The sequence below is a fragment of the Astatotilapia calliptera genome, chromosome 14 (assembly GCF_964374335.1).
Source record: "Astatotilapia calliptera chromosome 14, fAstCal68.1, whole genome shotgun sequence".
Lineage (NCBI taxonomy): Eukaryota > Metazoa > Chordata > Actinopteri > Cichliformes > Cichlidae > Astatotilapia > Astatotilapia calliptera.
Genome location: NC_137435.1, coordinates 21,310,915 through 21,338,352, shown reverse-complemented (window position 1 = coordinate 21,338,352; position 27,438 = coordinate 21,310,915). Strand labels below are relative to the sequence as shown.

The 27,438-nt window shown below is 41.5% G+C and overlaps 1 protein-coding gene across 1 annotated transcript in view; it reads left to right on the top strand.

The window, feature by feature from the left end:
- Nucleotides 1-27,438, top strand: part of arhgef17 (Rho guanine nucleotide exchange factor (GEF) 17) — a 68,431-nt gene extending 40,993 nt beyond the window's left edge. Inside the window, exons 3-25 of the mRNA XM_026191408.2 lie at nt 5,413-5,490; nt 11,109-11,291; nt 15,548-15,664; nt 16,109-16,201; nt 16,310-16,486; nt 16,627-16,677; nt 16,791-16,900; nt 17,038-17,123; nt 17,295-17,413; nt 17,678-17,885; nt 18,051-18,124; nt 18,214-18,297; nt 18,415-18,518; nt 19,647-19,762; nt 19,855-19,974; nt 20,059-20,326; nt 20,436-20,522; nt 20,682-20,749; nt 20,941-21,089; nt 21,260-21,434; nt 21,599-21,694; nt 22,155-22,337; nt 23,226-27,438. Coding sequence (XP_026047193.2) covers nt 5,413-5,490; nt 11,109-11,291; nt 15,548-15,664; nt 16,109-16,201; nt 16,310-16,486; nt 16,627-16,677; nt 16,791-16,900; nt 17,038-17,123; nt 17,295-17,413; nt 17,678-17,885; nt 18,051-18,124; nt 18,214-18,297; nt 18,415-18,518; nt 19,647-19,762; nt 19,855-19,974; nt 20,059-20,326; nt 20,436-20,522; nt 20,682-20,749; nt 20,941-21,089; nt 21,260-21,434; nt 21,599-21,694; nt 22,155-22,337; nt 23,226-23,434 — 2,955 coding nt within the window. The 3' untranslated portion in view covers nt 23,435-27,438. The remainder of the gene's footprint in view (nt 1-5,412; nt 5,491-11,108; nt 11,292-15,547; nt 15,665-16,108; nt 16,202-16,309; nt 16,487-16,626; nt 16,678-16,790; nt 16,901-17,037; nt 17,124-17,294; nt 17,414-17,677; nt 17,886-18,050; nt 18,125-18,213; nt 18,298-18,414; nt 18,519-19,646; nt 19,763-19,854; nt 19,975-20,058; nt 20,327-20,435; nt 20,523-20,681; nt 20,750-20,940; nt 21,090-21,259; nt 21,435-21,598; nt 21,695-22,154; nt 22,338-23,225) is intronic.

The window sequence follows — 27,438 nt, the reverse complement described above, 5'->3', positions numbered from 1 at the left end:
TAGGCTATAACAAAATATCCATCTTATCGTGATAGTGTTGATATTTGGATCCGTAGAAATCCCCCGCGAAATAACTTCAAGTCAAACAGAACAGCATCGGGCAGAGTCGGATGTGTGAGCCGCGGCTTTAATGTTGAGCTGCAGTGTTTGCTTGAGCTGTGAAGAAAAACTTGCTTTACGGACCCCCTGTACTCACACATTATTCAGGCACCAGAGCTCACAGAGGGACACAAGCGAACATATTGTACTCACAAAAACACACACATTCATCCAGACTGTTAACTGAGCATAATGTCTGACACTGAATATGCGTACGAGAGGAGAAAAATTGGGCATTTAACCTGTTAGTGCTGTGAATTTCATCCCAAATAAGCAGACTGTGACGTCTTTCTGAGCAGATCCCAGTTTAGGGTGATTAAATTACACAAATTCATACCTTGTAGTTAAAGCTGCATCGTTGTCGAGATCAGTGGAAGCAGGTGACTCAGGTTTATAAAGGATATGTAATTTAGGAGGTACTATATATTATATGAGTAATTATTTTAATACTTTAAATTAGATAATTGAGCAACAGCTTGTACTCCAATTCATACATGCCAGCTTTATGTGATCACAGGAGTCGGGGTGTGTGTGTGTGGCATTTTGAGTCATACATCATGGAATCTATTTATTATTAACAGCGAAGATGTTTTTCTTTCTAAAATATTAATTCTTCTCCGATGATCTGTTATGTAAGACAAAAGCAGCTTGTGCTTTGCAGGTTTTATGAGATAACAGCAGTGATAGGAGTGGTTTTCTCTTTCCCTGATGAAAAAGCTGAGAACACTGTGGTGGTGACTGTGCCATGTTTGGTCTCTCTGCGCTTAAAAAAACCCCCAGCTCTGTGCTGACAAGGACATTATTACATATCCAGTATTTATTGCACCTGTGCTTGATGAATTTCAGAGTGGTTCAGGTGTCAGGGCTAGAGTTGGCATCACCGGTCACAAACAGCCAGAGGCTGTGAGTCCAGCGTGTGATGCAGCTAAAGCCCAAATTAGACTGTACAGACTCAGTGTGGCTGCTACAGTCTGACAGCCTGTCCGGGGTTAGTAGACAAAGAATTGTATGTTTTTTTATTGTCAATACATTTTGATTATATAGACCAGCGGTCCCCAACCCCCGGGCCTCGGACTGGTACCGGTCCGTGAGTCGTTTGGTACCGGGCCGCGAGAGTTGAGGCTCAGGTGTGACGTGAATAGTTTTCAGGGTTTTTATTGGTTTTCAGTGTTATTTTGTTATCGTTTTTATTGTTAACTCGTTTTTCCTGGGTCTTTTCACGTGTTATGAATAAATCTTCTTTTTTTCGGTACCGGTACTTGTTTTATTTTGTTGTATTTATCCGCGACACCTTAAAGGCCGGTCCGTGAAAATAATGTCGGGCATAAACCGGTCCGTGGCGCAAAAAAGGTTGGGGACCACTGATATAGACACTCCCTGGCCACTTTTTTAGGTACACCTGTTCAGCTGCAAATTCTAAGTCAACCAATCATGCGGTAGCAACTCATTTAGGCATGTAGACATGGTGAAACGTAAGAAAGTTGCTGGTCTGTGTTTGAGAAACTGCTGATCCACTGGGACTTTACCACACAGCTGTCTCTAGTGTTTACAGAGGATGAGCTGCAAAAGGGAAAAAAACCCAAAAAACACCAGGTTTCATCTCTGACCTTAATGATGGATCAAGGCCTGTAGCTGTGATAATAGAGTAGAAAGGAGTCATCCTCACTCATTAGACTGTGGCAGCTTTCCTTCTTCCATCTGCCTCTTTTAAGGTAATTTCAGTTTACTACTCCCTGCAGCGTTAATATTACAGAGAAACAATCATAGGGGAGAGAAAAAAACAACATAATCGGTCAAGATCATACTTACTGCAGTTATTGTCTAGTTGCGCTTTCCTGTAAAAAGATGGGTTATTACCAGCATGTTGGGTTTGCTCACATTCGCACCTGTAATTTGAACTCAAAGTCCAGTGATTTTGATAATTAGGCTGACTGCTTGTTTGATGTCCTATTTGGCTGTTTTGTTCGGATCTCGGAATGATGTCTTGTTCCCGGATCTCTGTGTTTACTTGGCTAGAACTGATAAAAAATGGAGGTGGATCTTATTTTGGGAGTTGCATTAAATAAAAGCGCTTGTGAGGAATGTTCTAATATTCGGCTTGAAGAGTGAAAACAAGTCGTGTTGCAGTCGTAGGGTGTTCAACATCTCTTCCTTTTCATGTGACTGAAAGCTGTTAATCCTGGATTCAGCTTTCCGTTTTGAAGGTTGACACTGCCTCAGCCCAGAGCGTCTTGACTTCAGCTCTACTGTGCCTGCCCCGTTGACCAATCAGCCTCTCAGCTGGGGTTACTATGGTAACCCTGCTAGCAAAATGAAACTGGCATTCCTAGCATTATTTCACTGTGTTCTGATGTGTCCATGTGTGATCTAATAAAAGCGACCAGCGCCGGACAGAGAAACATTCCTGTCCTCAGGGAAGCTCCCTTCATATTTAACTTGACTGTCGCGCACAAACGCTCATTGTTTCCCCATCTATTTCTCGTCGGGGTCAAGTGGTCAGCAGCGTTGTTCACTCGACAGCTGTTGTAAGAGTGCAGTTAATTCAGCGCCATTGCACCTGAGTGTGAGGAAATGCGTATATTAACCGGAGTGAAAACAGCCAGTCTCATGAAGAAGCCGTTTCCATGAAGCTTCCGTGAGAAAGAAAGAGGATCCGCATTTGTTAAGTTGATTACTGTAAATGAGGTTTCATTTGTGTGAGACAGTCATGCAGGGACAGCTGTGCTCTTGTGTGGAGGAGCTGCAGCTGAAGTTGCTGGGTGGGGGGAGAAACCAGTTTCCAGCAAAGACCTGACGCGGACCCTGAGAGACACATTCGGCCTTCAGTCGATCCATCAACATTTTAACATATTCATCAGTGTGTGTGTTGCTTCTGTGGACCATAACAGGGGACCAAACCACAGCTACTTAGGGGGCAATTAAGGACTATAAATGGATGATTACTATGTTGTTGTTTGCGTCCCTCTTTAGCTTTGTTTAATCCTGTATCTATGCTCCCCAACTCTATTGTGTTTGTGTGTGTTTGTCAGGGGTGAGTAGATTTGGAGAGAAGGAGCAGTTGAGCTGATTTACAGAGAAGTGTCACTGGCGGCTAACTTTCACTGCTGTTTCCTTATTTAAGAGGGCAAATCTTTCACTTACGATCACTCTGTTCTTCTCACACACACACACACACACACACACACTTCTATACACATTCCTCCATCCATCCACACGCCACCTTTCACTCTCCAGCGGTGCCCCACAGCGCCCCTGGGGTCTCCTTAGATGCCAAACGCTAAACATAACCTTTCTGGGAAGTTATTGTTACGGTTATTTATAGGACACAGCGCTGCTGGCGGAGCAGGGGAAGAGGGGGGAAAAGCCTCCTCTGTCTATTTTTTGTGGCCATTGTGTGTGTGTGTGTGTGTGTGTGTGTGTGTGTGTGTGTGTGTGTGTGTGTGTGTGAAAGAGAGAGAGAGAGAAAGAGGGGGAAAGAGCCATTGTGGTTATATATGCACCATAGGGGTATGCCTGTGGCTCTGTATGATATTTATAAGCCATGTTGGTTACCAGAATATTTTGGGAGTGTCTTTCGAGACCCTGGATAAAGCACATACTCCGTGATTGGAATCACTGATTTCGGTGTCACATTAACTACTTTTTAGCATGAGTCATTATAGCATGAACGAGCCGTGCTTGTGTGGACTTCCTAGCCCCGGTGACGCCTGACCATGGAGATATAATATTTCAATGGAAAAGCTTAAAAAATATAGAGCTCCTGCCACTGAGTTTTCTATTTACTTCTTGAGAAGAACAGATAAGTGAAATCAGATAAACCTAGGACAACAACAGTGATTGTGATTTCAGTTTAAGTGTTGCGTCGGCGGTGTTGGAGAGAAGGCGTGCAGAGAAAGGAAATGTAGATTTAAAATGCCAGAAAGACAAAAGGTCCATTATCGAAACACAAAAAGAACCGCTGGTTGTTTTTGTTTGTGGATATTTTTGACGATGGCGCACATCAGCACTGAAAAATGATGATATTTATTACCATATGACTTACAGGCTGAGTGATGTTTCTCTTGTTTGGTCATAATCCACCCCGCTGTCTTGGGATCTTTTACTTTACAGACTGCTGGGAGTTTCCTGCTTTAAATGTCAACAACATTTTCATTTCCTATTAAAGTGCTGTTTCTTTGCTTGACAAAACGGAGCTCACTTGCTTTCTTTGTGCCCGTGTTGTTCTGCTTTCGTCTTTACTAACCTGGATGAGCCTATCCCTCTGGAAAAGGGAAAATCTGAACTAATCAGACCTCATGACCTTTTTCCACTGATCCAAAGTCCAACCTTTCTTCTTCCTAGCGAATTGAAGGCTTGTTTCCCCCCAATTATCCTCACTGATAAGTGGTTCTCTTAAGGCTGAACAGCTTTTCCAGGGATTTAATTTCACCAATTGGTGAAAGGATCAGGATTTTCTTTTTCTGACTACATTTCTTCCTTGAACAAGGCTCACGACTATCTGTCCAGGTTTTAATAATGCGTTGGAGGGTCTTCAGCCTAGTTTTAGCAGTTTCGGCAAACTTGTTGAGCAGTCTGAAACTGAGGAACATTATTCCTGCAGGGCATGTTTTCCAGCTTGAGAAGCATCTCACTGCATCAGGTGAGGTTGAATAACTTGTTGCCAGACTAAACATATGAATCACTCTATGATAAGCTTAGTTAAATCTAGGTGGAGTTCTTGTTTTTTTTTTTGGCCCGGCAGTGTTCGTGTTGTTTTTGCATTTGACGTTCTTTGTCATTTTCCACCTCTGTATTCACTGATTAAAAATTTAAGCCTTAACTTTCTGAAGAGTAAACATACACTCTGCTCAGAATTACCCCATATCAAATTTTGTATCCTGTGTAGAATTTCCAAGTAAAAAGAAATCATGTGAAACTGAACGTATTTAGTGTTTTTAGGCTTTACACTGCCTTTAAAAGCTCACAGTGCTTTCTGATCCTCCATAGCAAGATTCAGTTGTATTTGCTGTACCTGGTACACACTTTTTACTTGACCTTTTGAATTCTAGTTTATTTTTACTTACTTAAAAGGAGAAAAAAAATGAGGAGAATGCATTATATTGTATTAGATTTAGCTAATAGCTATTTTCCATCTGCAATCGCATGGGCAGGTGAGCATAAAACACCACTGCGATATTTTTACAGCATTGCATGTGCTTCTGTTTGTATATTATGTGGTTTGTTCATGACATAAAGGAGCATTAGATATGAACTAGATGACCCTACAAACATTAAGTGACCTTATATTTCTTTCTTATTCTTCTGTCTTCACAGGATATGAGGAAGCATGTCATGATGACCCTCTTAGACACAGAGCAGTCATATGTGGAGTCACTGCGTACTCTTATTCAGGTAATGTAACACACACTCACACACACACACACACACATAACTTCACATGCTCTCTTACGTATCTCTTGTTATAAGTGAGTCGTATTCGCAGGCAGACACGCAGAATAACTAAAAACTACAGATTGCTGAGGACATGAATACTGAATAACTGTGGATGTTATGTAATCCACTTATTCTCATTCATCCTGTCAGGCTAATCTGTTAACCCCGTCACATCCCACTGTCATCAGCATTATCTGCCACACACACCCACACTTCTGTATCCTATACCTGTCTGTGCTCTAATAGCTGACTAACCTTTACCCCAAATCTTAGCCGCATCCCTCTGTCTGGTTAACACGTTCCCAAACATGCACACACTCACTCTGGCACCCTGTGATCACCCTGTTGTGTAACCTGTCGCTGTGTGTGGGTGAACAGTAAGCATGCGTCTGCATTTTTACAAAATGTTCGCTCACATGCGCACACGCTGACTTTGACTGTGTGTGTGTGTGTTTCTGTGCATATGTGTGGCCACAAAGTGAATAAACCCAGGCCGTGTTCCCATGACGACACAGGGAAAGTAAATGTTACCACAGTGACTGGTGTATAAGTGCAGATCCTTGACGGAGGGTGTCAGATTTAGTTCGGGTGAGACGGCTCTTAAGTTGAAATCGGACTCTTTTGGGTTTCTGTTGAGGGACTTTTGGTGAAGTGCTCTGTGAATAATACAAGCTTTTGCCATATAACTAAGATGATTTTAAATCAGAGAGTACTTTGTGTTTAGTAAAGCTGAACTAATAACAGTGGTTTTAACAGTCTAAACAGTTTACACCTAGTCTTTTAAGAGAGGGCCATTATGCTCATTTTCCTGGTTGCATGGTCAGTAGCAATACTCATGTAGGCTGTTGCTTTTTAATGATGCTCAGGGCACCAAAGTGTGGCTGGAAAATATCCACCACACCATTACACCATCAGCACCAGCCTGAACCTTTACAAGGTAGGACGTAGGCATCCCTTCATGTTGTTTATACCAATTTCTAACCCTACCATTGAGTGCATTCCTGTTCTCAGCTGACAGAAGCGGCATCCAGTGTGGTCTTCTGCTGCTGCCGCCCATCTGCAGATTCAGAGGTGTTTTTCTCCATATCTTGGTTGTAACCAGTGGTTATTTGAGTTACTGTGTCCTTCTTGTCATCTTGAAACAGTCTGGCCGATGTCTTCTGACATCAACAAGATTTTCAAAGACACTTTTTTGGTCTTTTTTTTGGACTGGCCTGTCTGTCTTGTTTCTGACTTGTTCTTGGTGATTGTCTGCCTCAAAAGCAGCTGAGCTGCACATACAATGACACACACTATAGAACAGGTCTGTTTTACCCCGATTCACATTTAGCCCAAAAAGACCCAAAACAGATTTATTCTCTGCAGTACAGTTGTACAGTATATGCATGTGTTACCTACAGTGGGGCAAAAAAGTATTTAGTCAGCCACCGATTGTGCAAGTTCCCCCACTTAAAATGATGACAGAGGTCAGTAATTTGCACCAGAGGTACACTTCAACTGTGAGAGACAGAATGTGAAAAAAAAATCCATGAATTCACATGGTAGGATTTGTAAAGAATTTATTTGTAAATTAGGGTGGAAAATAAGTATTTGGTCACCTCAAACAAGGAAAATCTCTGGCTCTCACAGACCTGTAACGTCCTCTGTAAGAAGCTTTTCTGTCCCCCACTCGTTACCTGTATGAATGGCACCTGTTTGAACTCATCATCTGTATAAAAGACACCTGTCCACAGCCTCAAACAGTCAGACTCCAAACTCCGCCATGGCCAAGACCAAAGAGCTTTCGAAGGACACCAGGAAAAGTATTGTAGACCTGCACCAGACTGGGAAGAGTGAATCTACAATAGGCAAGCAGCTTGGTGTGAAAAAATCAACTGTGGGAGCGATCATCAGAAAATGGAAGACATACAAGACCACTGATAATCTCCCTCGATCTGGGGCTCCACGCAAGATCTCATCCCGTGGGGTCAAAATGATCATGAGAACGGTGAGCAAAGATCCCAGAACCACACGGGGGGACCTGGTGAATGACCTGCAGAGAGCTGGGACCAAAGTAACAAAGGTCACCATCAGTAACACACTACAACGGCAGGGAATCAAATCCCGCAGTGCCAGACGTGTTCCGCTGCTGAAGCCAGTGCATGTCCAGGCCCGTCTGAAGTTTGCCAGAGAGCACATGGATGATACAGCAGAGGATTGGGAGAATGTCATGTGGTCAGATGAAACCAAAGTAGAACTTTTTGGTATAAACTCAACTCGTCGTGTTTGGAGGAAGAAGAATACTGAGTTGCATCCCAAGAACACCATACCTACTGTGAAGCATGGGGGTGGAAACATCATGCTATGGGGCTGTTTTTCTGCCAAGGGGACAGGACGACTGATCCGTGTTAAGGACAGAATGAATGGGGCCATGTATCGTGAGATTTTGAGCCAAAACCTCCTTCCATCAGTGAGAACTTTGAAGATGAAACGAGGCTGGGTCTTCCAACATGACAATGGTCCAAAACACACCGCCCGGGCAACAAAGGAGTGGCTCCGTAAGAAGCATTTGAAAGTCCTGGAGTGGCCTAGCCAGTCTCCAGACCTCAACCCCATAGAAAATCTGTGGCGGGAGTTGAAAGTCCGTGTTGCTCGGCGACAGCCCCAAAACATCACTGCTCTCGAGAAGATCTGCATGGAGGAATGGGCCAAAATACCAGCTACTGTGTGTGCAAACCTGGTAAAGACCTATAGTAAACGTTTGACCTCTGTTATTGCCAACAAAGGTTATGTTACAAAGTATTGAGTTGTATTTTTGTTATTGACCAAATACTTATTTTCCACCCTGATTTACGAATAAATCCTTTACAAATCCTACCATGTGGATTCATGGATTTATTTTTCACATTCTGTCTCTCACAGTTGAAGTGTACCTCTGGTGCAAATTACTGACCTCTGTCATCATTTTAGGTGGGGGAACTTGCACAATCGGTGGCTGACTAAATACTTTTTTGCCCCACTGTATGTGATTAAATAATATTTGGGTTTTTATCTGGCTTAAAGATTTTAGGCCTTATTTAAAGCAAAATATACAAAAACACAGGTTTGAAATGGACATGTTGGACACACAAAGGAGAAATTAAATTAACATGGATATAGTAATGGTGTAATGGTGGCTAATGGTGTAACTGGGCCATGTCACAAAGACAAATGTTGCCACACAGTTCATTCAAGTTGATTCTGGAGTTTTTCCATCAATGTGCATGTCTGTCTTCCCACTTCACTGCTGCCATACTGTACCTGAGACTATCTAAATACAGAGAGGAAAGAGTTCGTCGAAACTGAGGTGCTTTCCTGTGACATAACGTTCGCAATTCCAGATAGTTACTGATTTGTTATGTAACACATTTCCAAGAAAAATGGATAAAGGAAGTCGACCAGCTTTCTTTTGTACAGATGTTTAAACCAGGAGATTGAATAAAAAGTGAAATGTGTCATGCAGTTCGTCAGTGCAGCATTCACAGCTTAGCGAACTTTGCAAATTTGGGAGCAATAGGGTTGAATCTGTCCGAGTTCATTTAAGAGTTAAGCTTTGAAATTTGGAAACTCAATTAATGCGATCACAGTGTGAGCGTCTCTGAGTTTGAGTGCGTCTGAGTCGAGCTTGTCGAAAGCAAAACTGTGTGATCTACACAGAATAAGGACAAAGGACAAAGTGAAGACAACATGTGATGGCAAAACCCGGTTTAATCATTTTGTTAATGTGCCGTCTGTGTCGACTGTGTTTATTCTGCGTTTACCCCGTACTGGCCACAGTGTTCATGAAATGTCTGCTCATATCAGCCTCGATCCAAGATTGAGATATCAGGGGTATGCTGTAACCAGGCATACTGTGTAGACATGTGCAGCTTTGACTTTTGTTTATTAACGCGTTTATCTTTTGTCTTTCTCTTGGTGTTTTTGCTTATTTGTGAATGCAGCTTTCATTCATCAGATAATGCAGGTGGCGTGATGTGAGGAATGAATTGCCAGACGCCAGCTGTTTTGAGCAGTGGCTGTTTTTGCAGTAAAGAGACCGCTTTTAGAGTGCATGAAGATTTCAGCAGCTTTAAGCATACAGCTGCAAAATTCTTGTAAACACATATTTTGTAAAAAATGAAAGAACTCTTTTAGCGTGAATCTTAGGGCTTAAATTGTAAGAAATAAATGTGTAAAATTACAGAAAATGTTCTAGTGGCTTGTTGGACAGACTGTCCTGCAATTATAAAGTGAACTTTTGTTTGTTAATTCAAAGATAATGTCCTATTTCGTTTATTTATTTCTGTATTTCTTTATTTTACTGTGTACAGATGGTGCAAAAGAAGACATTTCTATAGTACATAGTAAAAAAACAGAAAGTTTTCTATCATTTAATTATCTTTTACTCAGTTACGCTGGTGTGACACGAATGGCCATGGGGTGGAGATCTTTATCAGCTGAAAAATGTGTGAAAATGCAATTAAAGGTCCAAAATTTATGTCATACTTCACACTTTCACAAGGCCATCTAGTGGGATGGATCGTTGTCCTTGCCGGGCTGATTCCGGCCCCCAGGCCTTATGTTTGACACCACTGACATGAACAGTTTTTGCTCTAAATCTACTGCACACCTGACAAAATTGCAGACTATGATGAAACAGCCTGCTTGGATAGAGAGCCTGTTTTGATATTGATAGCATTTACATTTGCCTCATTTAAAAAGGGTCCCGGACAGCAGACATGCACTTGTCCCCGGTCGTATTTATGGTATCCACTGCATTTTGATAAACATATATGCAGACTAAAAGTGGAACACAGTAATAAGAAGTTGATTTTAATAACAAAATTATTACAAGCAGTAAGACTGCAGTCGTTTTTTTATACGTGGGGCTTCTGGGAAACACCGGTCTTGGTGTTTATACTCTGGCAGGGTTCAACTAACAGGTTTACAAGGGTAAATTCTGTCACAGCAAACTTTTGCCTGTTTATAATTAAGACTTTACATATCAAAACAGGCACTCGATAGATGTTGTCTTTCTTGGAAGTTTTATACACTTGTTATTAAAAATAGAAGGGTGCTGGGAGAGTGCAGGCCTCTGCCAATTTTATAAGATCGCTCACCTGAGATTTAATGGGTTCATACATTTACCCGCTGAGGTGAGAGGAAAGATTTATGTCATGCTTAGGCAACTGTTTAAATTTTTAATTAGTCCACTGATCACGTGTGAAAGCAGTGGCAGGTTGATATAGAACGTGACATCAGTTTGAGAAAACACACTTACTATTGTTACTGTGCCAGTAACACTAACAGACATAAACTGAGGGATTACCACTGGATTTATTGTTCACTGGTTTTGAGAGGCAAGCTTGATATAAGCTCTCCTAAATGGATTTGATGAGTTAAACTGGCCTCCTTTGCGTTGTCTCCTCTTCATTGTTTTTGGCTGATAAAGTAACTGGTGCAATGAAAAAGTCTAAAATCGATTGCAATACTTTCTTAAAAAGACAAACACCTTATTAGTTTATGTCAAACATATTTATATGATCTGCTTGCTCATCAGCTGGTGATTCTCTCCTCAGGGCTACATGCGTCCTCTCAAACAGCCAGACAGCGGCTCTATAGTGGACCCCCTGCTGGTGGATGAGATGTTCTACCAAATCCCAGAGATCCTGGAGCACCACGAACAGTTCCTGGAGCAGGTCTCCGGCTGCGTGAGCCAGTGGCACGACAGGCAGACCGTTGGACACCTTCTTATCCAGTCGGTAAGCAGATATGGCAATAAGTCAAAGAGCACACATGCAGCTTCTTAACAGATGAGAACATAAGATATTTGGGCCATCATCAACACACACATGGGTCTTAAGAAAGTGTTGGACCATCAGAACACTTCACTGTGCCCCACCCAAATCTTTCATCACAATTTTGTTTTGTGGCATGAGCCTCAGATGAGGTCGCTTCTTCAGTTTAAAGTTTTAGCTTAAACTGCAAGCAGTGTGGAAATGGCCCTCACACCTTGGTGCACGTTGAGGTGTGCCATCACCCAGGGTTGTCCTGCAGATTAGGTGTTTCCTGCAGTCATTTCGGTGTGCTACCTTTACTCTAATTGTTACTTGTTACTTGTCACTTCCCGTGTAGGGATGGGTACCGGTAGGTTCTGACATAAATGGTAGTAACCAGACCAAAAAGCAGCACACATTTCGGTGCTTTATTTCGGTGCTTTATTTCGGTGCTTTTTTTCCCCTGAGATGTCATACACTTTGGATTCTAGCCAATCATTTTACCTTTCTGATGATAGTAGGCGGGCCCAGGTAGGTACTTATCGGACACGGAGTTAGCAACATCCTCCGAAAACCCGAAGAGTAGAGTCCTGGCCTCTAGCCCTGCCAGTGTAGCAGAAATGATGACGGATGATGATGGCAGCAACAGCCGTTCTTCTCTGCGTGAGTAGCTTAATGTTGTTCGTGTGTAAGCTAACCATGTTATTAAATTAATGCATGTAAGGTGAACTAGCATACACCGTCGTAGTTACATGCCGCTGTCTTCTTGTTTGATGGCTGATACTCCCTTCACCCTGGTCAAAAAGGCTAAAATGACCAAAGAAAAAGAGGGAAACAGCTAAACATGAGAGGTTTTTGGACAAAGTTTGTGTTTTTTCCATTGATTAAGCACTGCTCCCACACAAGAGTGATACCATAAATCCCCTATAGCCGCAGAAAAGGCTAACATTGTTATCTTTTTACAAAAAAAAACAGCTGAACATGAGAGGTTTTTGGACCAATTTTGTGTTCTCCATTCTTGAAGCACCGGTTCGGGCACCATTTAAGCACCGGCACCGTTTCAAAAGTACCGGTTTGGTACTGGTATCGGATAAAACCTAAACGATACCCATCCCTATTCCTGTGCACACTAGGTGGCATTAGAGGTCTCCACTTATGCTGTATTCCAGAATAAGTCAAAAGTCAAATTTTCGGAGTTCTCGGTTGGCATTTGAATCTCGAACACCCCCACAACTTGGATTTCCCGTTTAGGAAGTTGGAGGAGCTCCGCCTACCCCAAGTTAGCAATCTACAATGGCGTCAATGAACACGAACAGCTTTAAGACTGTAATTTTTATCTAGGAAACTGCCATTAATTAATGAACATGTTGGAGAAGACCCACTTATTATATGTCATGGTGCATGGTGTATCATGTGTGGAACCCACAGTGAAAATTTCATGTGCGTGGGATGATGTTTATTGCTTAGTGGAGATGTCCTGTAGCCACTAGGTGGTGCTATGAGCATGACTAAATGCTGACACATTAGCTGTCTCCAGACTCAGATTGATCTCAAACATGTGACATGTTGAGACAGACTGAACAATGTACATTTGAGCTTAAAAGCTTCCCAATTTACCATTGGCAAGTACTTTTTAGTCGACCTTTACTGTTTTGGTCCTGGTACCAATACTGCCTTTGTATAGAAAGATTGTCCTATTTTAGCATATTCAGAAATTTTATCTTGACTGTAAGCAAGAAATCCCTTCATGTGTTCCAATAAAGCTGTTGTACATGAGAAAGACATGGAACATCCTACAGTTTAAACCATAACACTATCCCATTGAATTTTGAATTAGTTAGAATTGGTCCACAACTTAAAAAAAACAAAGAAACCACTGAAAGTTACACCTCTTCATCTGTAAAGTGAAACCTTTATGTTGATGAAAAAGATAGCGTGTACGGTGTTTCTGTGGACGCTATTATTTGCAAAAGTAGGGGCAGAAATGAAGCATCTGTGCAGACATGACTCATACGACATTTACTTTCCTGTAGACGTGAGCCTGAATGAATAAACAAACTTCGAATGAGGGGAAACTGTTTTTATTGAAAGATGGTCTATAGTTGGCAACACTAGTTTCATATTTTGTTTTTCCAGTGACCGCATGTTGACCCATTTAAAACTTCCCATGACCCAAGTGTGGCTCCCAAAGAAAAAAAAAAGTGCTCCAGAGCTTCAGTGCTGGGCTAAATGTCAGATTTGAGTTTCCTAAGAATAAAGATAGAGGATTTTAATTCCAGGCTAAGAGATTTTCACTAAACAAATTCATCACCGAAGGTACTCAAATGCCAGCATTTGTTCCCTCAGTAGGTCACTGCAGACCATAATCAAAACCCCTAACAACAAACTGCATGTTTAGTAGTAAAGCAGATTGAGAAATGAATCACAAAATTAAATAAACTCATTAATACATTTTTCCTGTCTGTTTGGAGTAGATGTTCCTTAAAATGACGGTGTAAGAAATGCAATAAAAAGATAACACTGAAAATAACTGTGTGCCTTTGTAGCTAAAGCTGTTGCAACGCTCAGAATGAGGACCCCTCCCCCACCCTTTCCCGCCCTCTCTCCCGCTCTTAAAGCGGCAGCGGTTACTATTGCTACAGGCCTCGTTGGCGCAGTAGGCAGCGCGTCAGTCTCATAATCTGAAGGTCGTGAGTTCGAGCCTCACACGGGGCATGAAATTTTCTGTCTCTTTGTTTGTCCAAGTTGTTTATATGTTTCATAGATTTTAGAAAAAGAGTCTTACATGAAGTGTTTTGTTTGATAATGATAAGTTAAGATGAATAGGATTTATTAAACAAAACACATTAGACTTCTAATGCAGTAAGTCCTGCAATGAAGTGCAGGCCTTACTGCTGTCTGTTACGCAGCCATCTGGGAGCATTTGTTATGACAGACAAACTCAGCAGGGGTTCGAAGTTCATTTTGTCAGTCCATAAAATCCTGGACGTTGCAGTGATCCCATGCTAATCGCAAACAAACAGCGGAGACGCGCAGGAAATAAATACTACAATAATAGTAAACAATGATCTTATCAGGCACAACACTGACACGACAGTTTCATAAAAAGTAGATTCATGTTTTCATAACTGTATTTTTTACTTTTTGTTTTTAGAATATAATATATACACATTCAGCCAAAGGTTTTACTGAATAGTTTAATCGTCATTACATCATTATGGGTGCAAATATCAGTTGGGGTTTTTGGGGGTGGTCTAATGTTCGAAGGTTAACACATTCAGTGTATTTACAGGGTAAGGAAACTAAGTTTCACCAGATTTTATTCTTAATCTTTCTTCCATTTGTTTCTCCCCGTGTAACTAATCTTGCTCATACTGCTCAGATTTTATTTGTCAGAATTTTGTTACTGAGAGGCGGATGATAAGGATAGGGAAACCGGAAGTCAGTCCATTTCATCAAAGGGCAGAAAGATGATGACTCAGTGACGCTAAATACAGCACCACATTGTGGTTCTCTCTCTGCTCGTGTCGCCGACTGCTGTGTCTTCTACCCTTTTATTTGTGAAAAGAAAGCAGGTCAGGGTGATTCATCTCAATCTGTGCGTTTCTGTTGTGAGACAGAGAGGACTGCATCCTCAGATTTCTTCTTCTTTTATTCCTTTTTTTTAGTGCCAGTTAAATCAAGTGGAAATCCACTAACGTGAAAGCTTCTTTGTGTGGCTTAGGAATTAAAATAGTAAAATAGTTTGATCTTATATGCCGTTTGTTCTGTTGTTGTCTTCCCTGATTATTTAAACCTCTTAAGTGTAGCTGGTTTATACTGGAATTTTATGTTTTGCTCTTTGCAAGAAATTGAACAAGACTGTGGTGTCTGTGTTTCACAACAATCACCACAACAGTCGCCTCAAGCTGCTTTATATTGTAAGAAGAAGACCCTTCAATAATAGAGATAAAACCCCAGCAATTATATGAACCTTTATTGAACCAGCAGGGCTCAGTGCATTGTGGGAAGCCCCCAGCAGCTTAGACCTATTGCAAGATTCAGGGTCACCTGATCCAGCCCTAACTATAAGCTTTATTAAAAAAGACATTTTTAACTGTCTGTCTCCTGAATCCAAACTAGGAGCTGAAAGCTGAAGGCTTGCCTCTTATTCCACTTTTAAATACTCTAGGAACCACAAGTAAGCCCTCAGACTCAGTGCACAAACTAACTGAAATGTCCTCTTTTTCTTCTCTCTCTAGTTCTCCAAAGAAGCACTAGCTAACATGTACTCTGCATACATTGACAACTTCCTCAATGCTAAAGATGCTGTGAGGATTGCCAAGGAGGCCAAGCCAGCGTTTCACAAGTTTCTGGAGGTGAGTGTTGGATTGAAAAAACTTCTTTTATACATAGTAACGATGCAAGTTTGTCCACTACCAGCTTTTTGTTAGTGACAAAAATGTAGCTTTAAGCTTTAAGTTATGTGTTGCTTTCAGTGTTCTCATTTTTTTTCTGTTTTATAACCATCATCCAGCTTCATTGCAGGCAGAGTCAGAGAGACTTTATTTATACCTAAGGGGCAATTCATATAGATGATACCTTGCCGACCATACATACAATACACAAACATCACATTGGGGAGGCAGGTCAGGCTAGGTAGCACTGGCCGTTTGACAGCAGGAGCAGCTGCTGTGGAACCACTTCACCATCTTGTGGTAGAGATGTGAATTACAGGATTGAGCCAGCTGTAGAGCCTCTGATACTGGTGGTTCTTATATTATCCACTTTGTCTTCATCCCCCCCTTCTTTTAATCTAACAGCAAAACATGCGTGAAAACAAGGAGAAGCAGGCTCTGGGTGATCTGATGATCAAGCCGGTGCAGAGGATTCCTCGATACGAGCTGCTAGTTAAGGTGAGTGATTTAAAAATCGAACTATGAGCCTGCTGTGAAAGTAACTCAGACTGTTTAGTGATGGAAAGCCCACTTAAACAGAGATGAATGTGCTGTTGTTTGTTCAAGGATTTGCTCAAGCACACTCCAGAGGATCACCCAGACCACCCGTACTTACTGGACGCCCAGAGGGACATTAAACGACTGGCGGAGAAGATCAATAAAGGAAGACGCTCTGCTGAGGAGGCAGAGAGGGAAGCCAGGGTCATCCAGGAGATTGAGGCACACATAGAAGGAGTCGAGCACGTGAGACATTTGCTTACCTCTGCTGATTTGAGCTTTGTTGTCTGAGCGTTATGTTTTTTTCTAAAGCCGCTTTCACCCAGCATAGATAATAAAAACAATAAAGTAAAACAATAACTTCCTTATATGTATGTTTGTCTCAGATTCTAAACCCCCAGAGGAAGTTCTTGAGACAAGAAATAGTCATGGAGGCGGTAAGAAACACTCCTGGAATTATATTATAAAGCTGTATTATATTATAAGGTGTGATCCTCTTGTGAAGGTTACATTTTTCTAACCCTGTACTTGTGTTCCTGTCTCTCTGTAGAAGACAGTGGGTGGAAAGAAGGATCGTTCCCTCTTCCTCTTCAGTGATCTGATCATCTGCACCACTCTCAAGAGGAAGTCTGGCTCATTAAGACGCAGCTCCATGAGCCTGTATGTAATGCACACAGGCCATCAGAGCACAGTTTCTAAACCATACTGCCCCCTGGTGTTAAACAATATGTACACCAGATGTTCACTTTTTTTTTCTCAATTACATCTTTCCTGTTTTTCCCTTCATCCCTCCTCAGATACTCTGCTGCCAGCGTGATTGATACTTCAAGTAAATACAAGTTTTTGTGGAAACTTCCCCTGGAGGATGTGGAGGTGGTGAAAAGTAAGACTTATGCTGCAGTTTGTGTAGAACATGGATCTATAAGTCATATCTACCACCGAAAAACACACAAAGAACCAAAATAATTTTGTTGTTTGGTACTTTGTTATATAAAATCACCTGGAGAAGTAATGTGGAATTTGCTTTTGCTGTTTATTTTTCACCCTTTTCCAGGCTCCACGCAGGCAACAAATAAGGACAGTATCCAGAAGATGATTGGCCGGTTAGATGAGGATCTCAGCACGCTGGGTCAGATCAGCAAACTGTCTGAGACCCTCAGCCTCCCACACCAGGTGCTGTGAAAGATGCAGTGACAAAAAACTCCATCGTTCTCTCTCTTTGCACATCTACTTTTCTTGGACACATGGAAACGTCTTCTAGTCTCCTCTTTGAAATATTCAGTTATATACAGGTTGTTACAGACATAAAGAAAAAACTTTATTGAGCGTTTCATCTTTTCTCTCTTTCGTCCACTTTTGTGCGTTTGCGTTGTGTTTACAGCTGAGTGTGCGTGGCACTTTGAAACTCAATTCTACCCTTTTTTCCTTTTCTTTCAGCCCCTAGACGAGGTAATAAAGGATCTGATGGCCTCGGTGCACAGGGAGCTGTCGGATAAACAGTCGTTGGCCTTCAGTATGACCTTCCTGCCCACGAAGCTGGAGTTGACCACTGCTTCTGCAGAGACAAGCTTCATTTTTGAGTTTGCTACACCCGACGCTCGCTCCAGCTTCGAGCAGGCCTTTGAGGAGGCCAAGAAAAAATTAGGTAAGTCGAAAAAAGTTTTAGAGTGAGATACAGTATTATTTTCTCCACTAGTTCAGGAGCTAAAGCATGTGGGTGATTTCATGTCTTGCTTGACTTTCTTTAAAAAAAAAATGCTCTTACTTCGATCTAAATATGGCTAATTCTTTTTGTGTCACGTGTGTTTAGCGATGAATAAGGACCAGTGGGACCCAGAGTTCCTGAAGGCCATTCCCATTATGAAGACCCGCAGTGGAATGCAGGTGAGAGCAGTGGGAAGCATTTTCTGTGAAGCTGCCCTTTTTTTTATCCACAGAACAGAAGAACTCATTACTTTGCTGTTTGTCTCCAGTTTTCATGCGCCTCTCCCAGCCACAGCTGTCTAGACAGCGGATGTGAAGTGTGGGTGTGTAACAGTGACGGATACGTGGGACAGGTGAGAAGAGATTGGATGCGATTATGCCATGTTCTCCAATCAAAGAGGAAGAAACAAACACAACAAAAAACAACATAATTTGGATTTTGTAGACTGATGCTGATGTTTCCTTTGCAGGTTTGTCTGCTGAACATCAAAGATGAGCCCACAGTGGAGGCGTGTATCGCTGTCTGCTCAGCCAGGATTATCTGCATTGCTGCAGTACCAGGACTTAAGGGAAGGTCAGTACACACACGCGCACACACACACACACACACACACACACACACACATGCACGGATGTGACTGAGTGCACAGATAGACAGGTTGTGTCTGATTTAGAAAAGAATAAATCTGATGAAGGTCTTTAATGAAAAGTTTTTTCCAATTTCACTGATTTGTTTTTCTACAAAAAAGAAAGTTATTTTTGTTTCTTTTTAACCATATAAACTGGGCTAAAAGTCAGCCATATAGTATTACCTTTTAATGATCATTAAAAAAGTTGATCCATCTACTGTTCACTGAAGCATCATCAGAAATAGTCTCAGGGGATGGGTGGCTGTCAAGAAACCATTCTTAAGAAAGGGAAACACGGAGGAAAGGCTGAGGTATTCTTCATGTAATTACACAAGACCTGGTCTGAAAATCAGTGGCAACAGGTCTTAAGACTTCAAATCAAGAGGGGAGACGTGCAACATTCAGTGTCTACAGCTATCTGTGAATTATGAACACAAAAGTACTGTCAGGTTTGATCCACCATGCAGTACCACCTGGAAAGCTTCTCATTGGTAACAGGTTCATTTTTCTGCATGACAGTGATCCCAAACACATTGCCAATATAGTATAAGCATACCTGAATAGAAAGTACACACAATCCACACAGTCATGGATTGGCCTCCCCAGCACCTGGACCTTTGCATTATTGAGGCACAGAGACATAGAACAGAACAAAAAGGCAACCAACATCCAAAGAAGAGCTTTGAAGATGCCTGGAGAAATATTCCTGAAGACTACTCAAAGACATTACAAAAAACCTTACTTGAGAGAGTTCAGGCTGTGTTAAAGAATAAATGCAGTTTAAATATTATCAAATACTGACTTTCAAGCTTATTGTACAAACTCTGTTTTTGCTTGCTACGCTGTGTTTCCATCTATCCCTTCAAGTACCTTCTATTTCCCAGGACTTTTGCACAGTAGCCTATATACTGCTCCATTAAATCTGTTGAAGAATTTAAATACCAGTCGATATTAGACCCCACAAAATCTTTAATCTCAGTAAAAAACCCAAACAAACAAGATCAAGTGTGCATCTAACGACAGCTACTGTCTGTTCCTGACTTTATCTTAACTAATCGCTCTTGACTTCCCAGGGAGCGTGGATCAGAGCCTCCTCTTGCACCTACCTCTGTGGCAGCTGGTCACACCCAGCAGCAGCTCCTCATATCCATTTCTCAGTCAACTCCAGAATTAACAGAGCAACCCACAGGTGAGTTAGTGGCTTTCTAAATTATATCACTTCATGTTCTTCTTGCGTAAGGTCTTTTGTGAAATTTGTGAAAATGCATTGATTGTATCCAGGACCAGGGGCGGAGCTTGTTCCGTTTGACAGTGACGACACAGATGACGAAGACTCCCCCAGTCCCTCTTCAACCCTACAGAGTCAGGCCAGTCACTCCACCATATCGTCCAGCTACGGCAGTGAGTAAACACTTCGGTCACACACACTTTATTTACACCCTCACGGTCTCTACCATTCCTTCAAATCTCATCTTCACCCCAAAGATGACGAGGGTCCAGGCTCCAAGGACATGGCTACAGAGACCACCAGCAGTGAGGAGGAGCAGGAGTTCCCAGTGCCGAGCTCATATGGCTCTCAAGGGATGCTGGGGGTCGGTGGCGTAAGCCGCGTCCACGCAGAGAGTCCGATGGATGGCCGTGCCATGCGCCGATCGTCTCGCGGATCTTTTACCCGGGCGAGTCTGGAGGATCTGCTCAGTATAGACCCAGAGGCCTACCAGAGCTCAGTGTGGTTGGGAACGGAGGATGGATGGTGTGTGGAATTACTGGACCTGTGTACTCAAGCGATTTTAATAAGCTATCTTTGTTTGTTTGTTGGTGTACTGCTTTCACCTAATTTCCTATGTTGCTGCCTTTGTTAGCATCCACGTGTACCAGTCCTCAGACAACATCCGAAACCGTAAAAACAGCATGAAGATGCAGCACTCGGCTTCCATCCTCTGTATACTGTGAGTCTGCCTAGCTAACTTTAAAGTAATAGAGAATTATTCAAAAACAAATTTCAAAGGTCAGGAATGCTAGATCTTATTGGATACTATCTAAACCCTGCTTTTACTTTACCTCCTTTCATTTTTCCTTTTTACATCCTTCCTTTTTTCTTACTTCAGGTATTTGGACAACAAAGTGTTTGTGTCCTTAGCAAATGGAGAGGTGATTGTTTACCAGAGAGAAGCAGGTAAGGTCAACTGTGCACGTGATTGGAGTAAGCAATGGCTGAAAAAGAAAACGCTGTAGTGTTGCTTTTGGCATGCAGCACTTTTATTTGTCCCCGATCACAGCATCATTCCACTTCTGTCTTGCATCCTCACTTCACCATCCTGGCCTGGATCTTTAGTAAACTCTGTTACTGTTGATCTGGATTTGCAGGTAGTTTCTGGGACCCTCAGTCTTCTCAAACATTAGTTCTGGGTACACCTACAAGTCCTGTCACCAAAATGGTTCCCGTAGGAGGGAAGCTGTGGTGTGGCTCACAGAACAGAGTCCTTATCATCAACACATCTACACTAGTACAAGAGGTAGGTGGAAAGATTAGATGAGAGGGAAGCAGAGAAAGATCGGCTTTGTAGGTCAGAATCTGGAGGCTTTAGATTCACATCGGAATAAAAGGCCAGGCTGACGAGACTGACAAGCAGGAGCACTGGCGCGGAAGAAAGTTTACCCCCGTCTCTCTCTTTGTTCCTCCCAGCACTGGTTCCAGGTGGGCACTGACAGCAGTCGGTGCGTGACATGCATGGTGGCGTACAGTCAGGGTGTGTGGCTGGCGTTGCAGGGCAGTGCGCAGGTCAAACTATACCACGCTCAGACCTGGGAGAGCCTGACAGAGGTCGACGTGGCACCAGCTGTGCACAAGATGCTTGCAGGTATGCAGAAAGACTTTTTATGTGTTTTAGTTGTTTGTAGTATTATAGTTCTTTTTATAACATTTTCCTTTTTCAAACTAGTGGAAAGAAAGTGTTTGTCATTTTTAAACTTTAACGGTGACCACTGTCTGTTATTAATCTGACTTTGTTTGGTCCCTGTTCAGGTGCAGATGCGATCATCAGACAGCACAAGGCCGCCTGTCTGAGAATCACAGCTCTGCTAGCATGTAAGGATCTGCTGTGGATTGGCACCAGCGCAGGTAAGAAAACATGTTTAAATGGATTAACCAGATTTTTAACTTGAATTTGCTATTAAATCAAGATTAGAGTGCGATTTGACATTGTTTTTTGTATGTGTAAATGGCCTGTATTTGTATAGCGCTTTACTTAGTCCCTATGGACCCCAAAGCGCTTTACACTACATTCAGTCATCCACCCATTCACACACTTGTGATGGCAAGCTACAGTGTAGCCACAGCTGCCCTGGGGCGCACTGACAGAGGCGAGGCACTGGCGCCACCGGGCCCTCTGTAGGCAATGGGTGAAGTATCTTGCCCAAGGCAAGGGCCCAACAGGCCCAAGGACACAATGACCGAGACTGTCGGTGACGGGGCTCAAACTGGCAATCTTCCGATTACAAGACGAACTGCCAACTCTTGAGCCACGATCGCCACCATGTGTGGCTCAAATAGCTCACTATGAGCTTCTGTTTTGTTCCAGGGGTGGTTCTTACGCTGGTGATCCCAGCAGTGAGCTCAGGAACTGTGGCCGGGACTCTGAAATTTCCCCTGGTGCCAATGGGCTCAGCCCACGGACACACGGGCCACGTCCGGTTCCTGACGTCAGTCGAACTACCAGAAGGGTTTGACATGAACTTCCCTCCTAATACAAGTGACCCCACAGGTTAGTGCTGCTTCCTTTTTTTGACATTTATTATCAAAAAAATTTCTAACTAGTACATATCACTGATGTAGTAAGGCTTATTCTCTAATTTATTTCTTTGTTAAATTAAAATATTATATTATTTGAATAATTACACCTTTCTTAGCCATACATTTCTTTTTAAATCAAATGTATATATATTTAAAATTAATCAATCAAAAACCTAAACACTACAAAAGTGCTCATCCCCACAGTCAGGTAAAGTGGACAAGCACTGTGTTTTGTGTGCTTCAAATCCAATAAGGTGTATATATCACAATCAATTCCTCACAGTAGGTCCATTGTCTCTCTTCTTTTGTCAGAATTTGTCTGTTTTATCTCATAATTTCATAAGAAGCTTTTAGTTGAAGTTGCTGGTATGACATATTTTACTGTGAGGGAATTGTAAGAGGGGAAAAAAGAATTATTAAATGGCAAACTGTAATTTAATGAGTTAAAAATCACGTAGATGTGATTTAATGCCCCTGAGGTTTAATGCCATTTTGTAAAAACCATAAAAATTTCATGTCACTGGTTTTACCTTCTTTATGGATTTGTAACAGCAGACCGTTACTTACGGACCATTACTTACTTGATGACTATTGCATGCTTCTTTAGTTAAATGTATAAAAAAGATTTTTTTAAAAGCATTATGCTATCATTTTTGTGAGCACATGAAGTCAACAAGTTACGTGATAATTTAGTTTAAATGTCTTAAATAAGCTTAAATTTATCTTAAGAGATCAATTTTAAGACATCTTGCAGACCCAAAACTGAACATTTGTGTAGAATGACTTTTAGGTTCGTACATATCTTTTCTATTTTGCTCCAGAAATATTCCAACTTCATTCATTTATGTTCAACTTTTAGGCAATCAGTCCCAAAACAGCAGCACAGTTGATGGAAGTCTCCAGAGGCGCGACTCCGCACGCCGCCGAGCTTCTGCGCACATCCCTCCGAAAACCAACCATCTAGTCATTTCCGGTGGCGATGGTTACGAGGACTTCAGACTGACTAATAGCAGTGAAACAGTGGGACGGGATGACAGTACCAACCACCTTTTGCTTTGGAGGGTTTGAGACAATCGAACTGTTAGTTCTACCGACCTGACCCAGCCTCCCTCTGGCTGAAATCAGCGCACAAGCTCCTCGTCCTTTAACCCCATCACTCCTCACTTTTCGGTGTTGCTGTTGCGTTCTTCTGCTCGGTCCGCTGGTCTCTATGTGCGTAACGTGGCTGTCGACTCCCCGGACTTCCTAATGAGTACGATCACTTCAAATCCAGTTTTCTTGTGTTAATGTTTCTGATGATGTGCATGTCTGTGTGTGCTTTTTCGGTTTGTGGCATCGGCCGAGTATTATCGGCAAAAAAAAGGTGTTTAGACTGAAGGAGCCAGAAAGACACAGAGAAGGGGGACTTGAACTATCACAGATGGACATATGTTCAAAATGAGAATGACAAACAAGAAAAGTCGACTTGGATTCTGCAGAGTCTCTGCACACGAGGCTGAAAGCGGACATTTATGAAAAACTCTGGCATGAATCAGGTGAAGCATGAGCTTGTCCTTTGAAATTATGTTTTTTTGGAACGAAACACTTCATCTTAACTTGAGCTTCACATAAAACGCCTCCCTGCGATCTATAAATGATTATAAAAAAAATCAACAAAAGTGAAAGATATTAACACAGACTGTAGTTTGATGGATATTTGGAATAATGAATATGCCCTTGTTTTTTCAGCGAGATTTTAAGCATATCGAAGTTTTAAATGTCTGATCTTATAAGGAAGTGAAGGACAAACATCAATTCCACTGCCATCGATAATACATGTTACTGCTAACATCATCTTTCCTCCTGTTTAGGGAGAGTAAGCATCATTTATGTGCAATATGTGGCAGTAGAGGTATGTAACAAGACTGAACACATATACTCCCATACATTCATGCACGGCCTTCACTCAGTGAGTCAAGAGATTTGTGAAAAGCACGTGTGTTCTCTGTAGAAAATCACATCAACGTTTATCTTTTTTTCTTCTTCACATATTGATTTTTTGTTTAAGATGACAGAAGTGTAGATGAAGCAGTGTCCCACTACTGGTAGAGGAAAAAAAAAAGTAGATTGAAGACATTCCTTCTTAACGCGACTATGCCAAAGCCTTTTGTGTGCTAATGTGTTGACACTAAGGGATCTGAAAAGATTTCTTTTGCCGTGAAATTTTCAGTGTTTGGAGCGTTCTGTCACGAGGAGAGATAGGTGATCTTTAAAGATGACGATAGGCTGTGGTAGCAGATGAAGATAGTTATGTACAGTATTTATGGTTTTGATTTTTAGCACCGCCTTTTACAGCACTTAATTTATAGAAGATGTAGCTTCCACTTTTCTTTTCAAGTTTAATAACGAGGAGGCTCGGTTAACAAAACTGATTACCAGGAGACAGATCTGCACACGAGGGGTGTAGGGATACAGTCCGGTCATGGTTCGGTACGATTCACAAGACTGGGTTCTTGCACTGTTTTGCATTATTTCCCTTTGCGCTGCATCTCAGAGCAGCTTTTAGGCAGACTGAAAACACAGCCACTCAACCTCGTAATGTATGGAAGTTTGTTTCCGCAGCCATCTTTAAGAAAATTTTTGAGTTAGCACGTCGAAATTTTGATTTATTATCCTGAAATTTCGAGTTGCGTGGCTTGAAATTTCGACTTACTCAGAAAAAACTTGAAATTTCGAGATGTATTACCTAATAATAACTAAATACCTCAAAATTTCGACGTAGCTCTGTCAATGTCACAAACAAGCTTCCATACGATTGAGTGCCAACTTCTAGAATATGCCTACATTCTTTTCCAGCTCCACTGTGTGTATTGTGGCACTTTCTTTACAGGACATGTAGCGCTAAAATGTATGGATACACCTCAAACACACCACATCACACAGACAGGTAGCAGTAGCTGCCGGAGAACCAGATGCTTGTAATAAGGATGATAAGGACAAATGCTGAGCAACTGCACGTGCCTTCAGAGAGATAAAGGTTAAGCCATTTCACTTACACATGCACAGTGACGGTGAAAAGTCAGCTCTGCGTCATCTTATAGCAGTGGAAGAAAATCATGACTACAGCTTGCACACACACACGCTCGCCAGCCAGGCTTTGGGGTTAATCTGAGATTGTCTTTGATCCCTCCAAGCCTAGCAAATACTGCATTGCACCTTACCAGCCATCTGGGCACTTCTCCTCAGCTTTTCCCACATCCATACATGAGGATCCACTGTGAGAGATAGGCTAACAGCTATGAGGATTAGCTGGCCTTTGTGATAGCTGCTAACTAGAAAGCGAGCCTCTGTTAAAGTGTAAAAAAGTGCTACTTAAGTGCTCTGTTATCCAGTTGGAAAGCATTTTCAAAAAAGAGCTTTTTTTCTGGTTCCTCTGTTGAAGAAAAGTTCACGTAGCCTGTTAGCAAAAATTAAACGACTAGCTAAACATTTTGGGATGCATACTTATTCGGTTTCTTGTCGAGAATTAGCTAAAAAAGATTTATATAAATCTTGTGTGTTTATGAGAACAAAAATTAAGAAAAAGCTATCTTAAAAAAAACATCTACCAGTGTTTTTGAGGAAAGCTAATACCAAACAAAGTGTGTTGGAATTTATGTCGGTTTATAAAAAATGGAAAAAATAAAGCAGCGAGCTTAGCGGTTAACTAGCTAACTTTTTCTTGTTTTTTTCAGCTCATAGCGACTTAACTGTTTCCCATGATTATGGTTTTAACTTTTTACCATATAATGTGATCCTGGTGTCATGGTTTATGGTACACTTAAGTAACTCTCACAAGAAAAATAGAAGGTAACGGTTTAAAATTTTCAGTTTCCGCTAACTTTGAGGTAGCAGACATTTATTATTATTTTTTTAATGTTCAACAGAACTGATTAATGTCAGTGTGTCTGTGTGAAGAACTGCCCGAGATAAAATTTTGTGTATTTTTGCTGGCTTGAGAGCGTCAAAAATCCCTGCAGAAAAGCTATATTGGTCAACAGTGAAAAAACATCTGTGCGCTGTCTGTGCTATATTTTCATGGTGTGGGGTCTAACGTAATTACTTATTTTCCTAAGCTTTAAAGTACGGAAGCCTGTTTCTGCCACTGAGAAAAACAAAAACAGACAAACAAACAGTTACTCAAAAGTTTAAATTTCGAGATATGGAGTCTGTAAGTCAAAATTTTGAGATGCGTAATTTCGAAGGTTTGAGATAACCTGAACTTTGATATAATAGCTTAAAATTTTAAATGAGATCTACCTGGCTTTTAGTTTTGTGTGACAGAAACAAGCCTCTGAAGAAAAGAGTTTGGTCATGGTCAGCAAGTTTGAATACAGCTTTTTCATAAACTTAGGTTTTCTTCCGCCTTAACAGTATACTTTTACACTGCCTCAGTAGTCACACATGTATAAATGATTGAATAATCACATTTTCAGCATGAACATTTTAACCCAGTGAAAATGAAACTGAACTCCTTCACACACAACCTTTCTTAACGTCTTAAATATGAAGTAAAAATAATCAAAATCCCGCCATCACTGTAACTATCAGCAACATGTATGTAAACCTCCTCATGCCCATTTGTGAACCGAGTCTTTATTGTTGTAAATATTGGTACATACTGCCTTTTTTCTGTAAATAGTGCACCCATGGTTCTCAAGTGTTGATATGAATCTAATGGCATATTTTTATATATTTGTGTAAGGTTTGTTTTTCCTGTTTGTATTTTTCTCCCCTTCCCCTCTGGCATGCGCTGTCAGTCATGTTTAAGTTATAACTGTCATAGATCTTACAAAAAAAGAAGGCAAGACGACCTCTGACAGATATTCATGTTTTCACTCCAGAACATGCTGATGTTTGCCTTGTTACAGATGTGACCAGGAAGGTAAAAATAAAAGTTAATAAATAAGAAGCTGCAGTTTTGCACTGCCGCCTGGTCCTAACTCTGTTGGACATGTTGCAGCTGTGGTGATGAATCAGAGTTGCTTCCTGTACGTAGCTGTCCTTGTTTTGTCACTGTGGTTTCCTCTTTGTAATTAAATCAGTTCACTGGC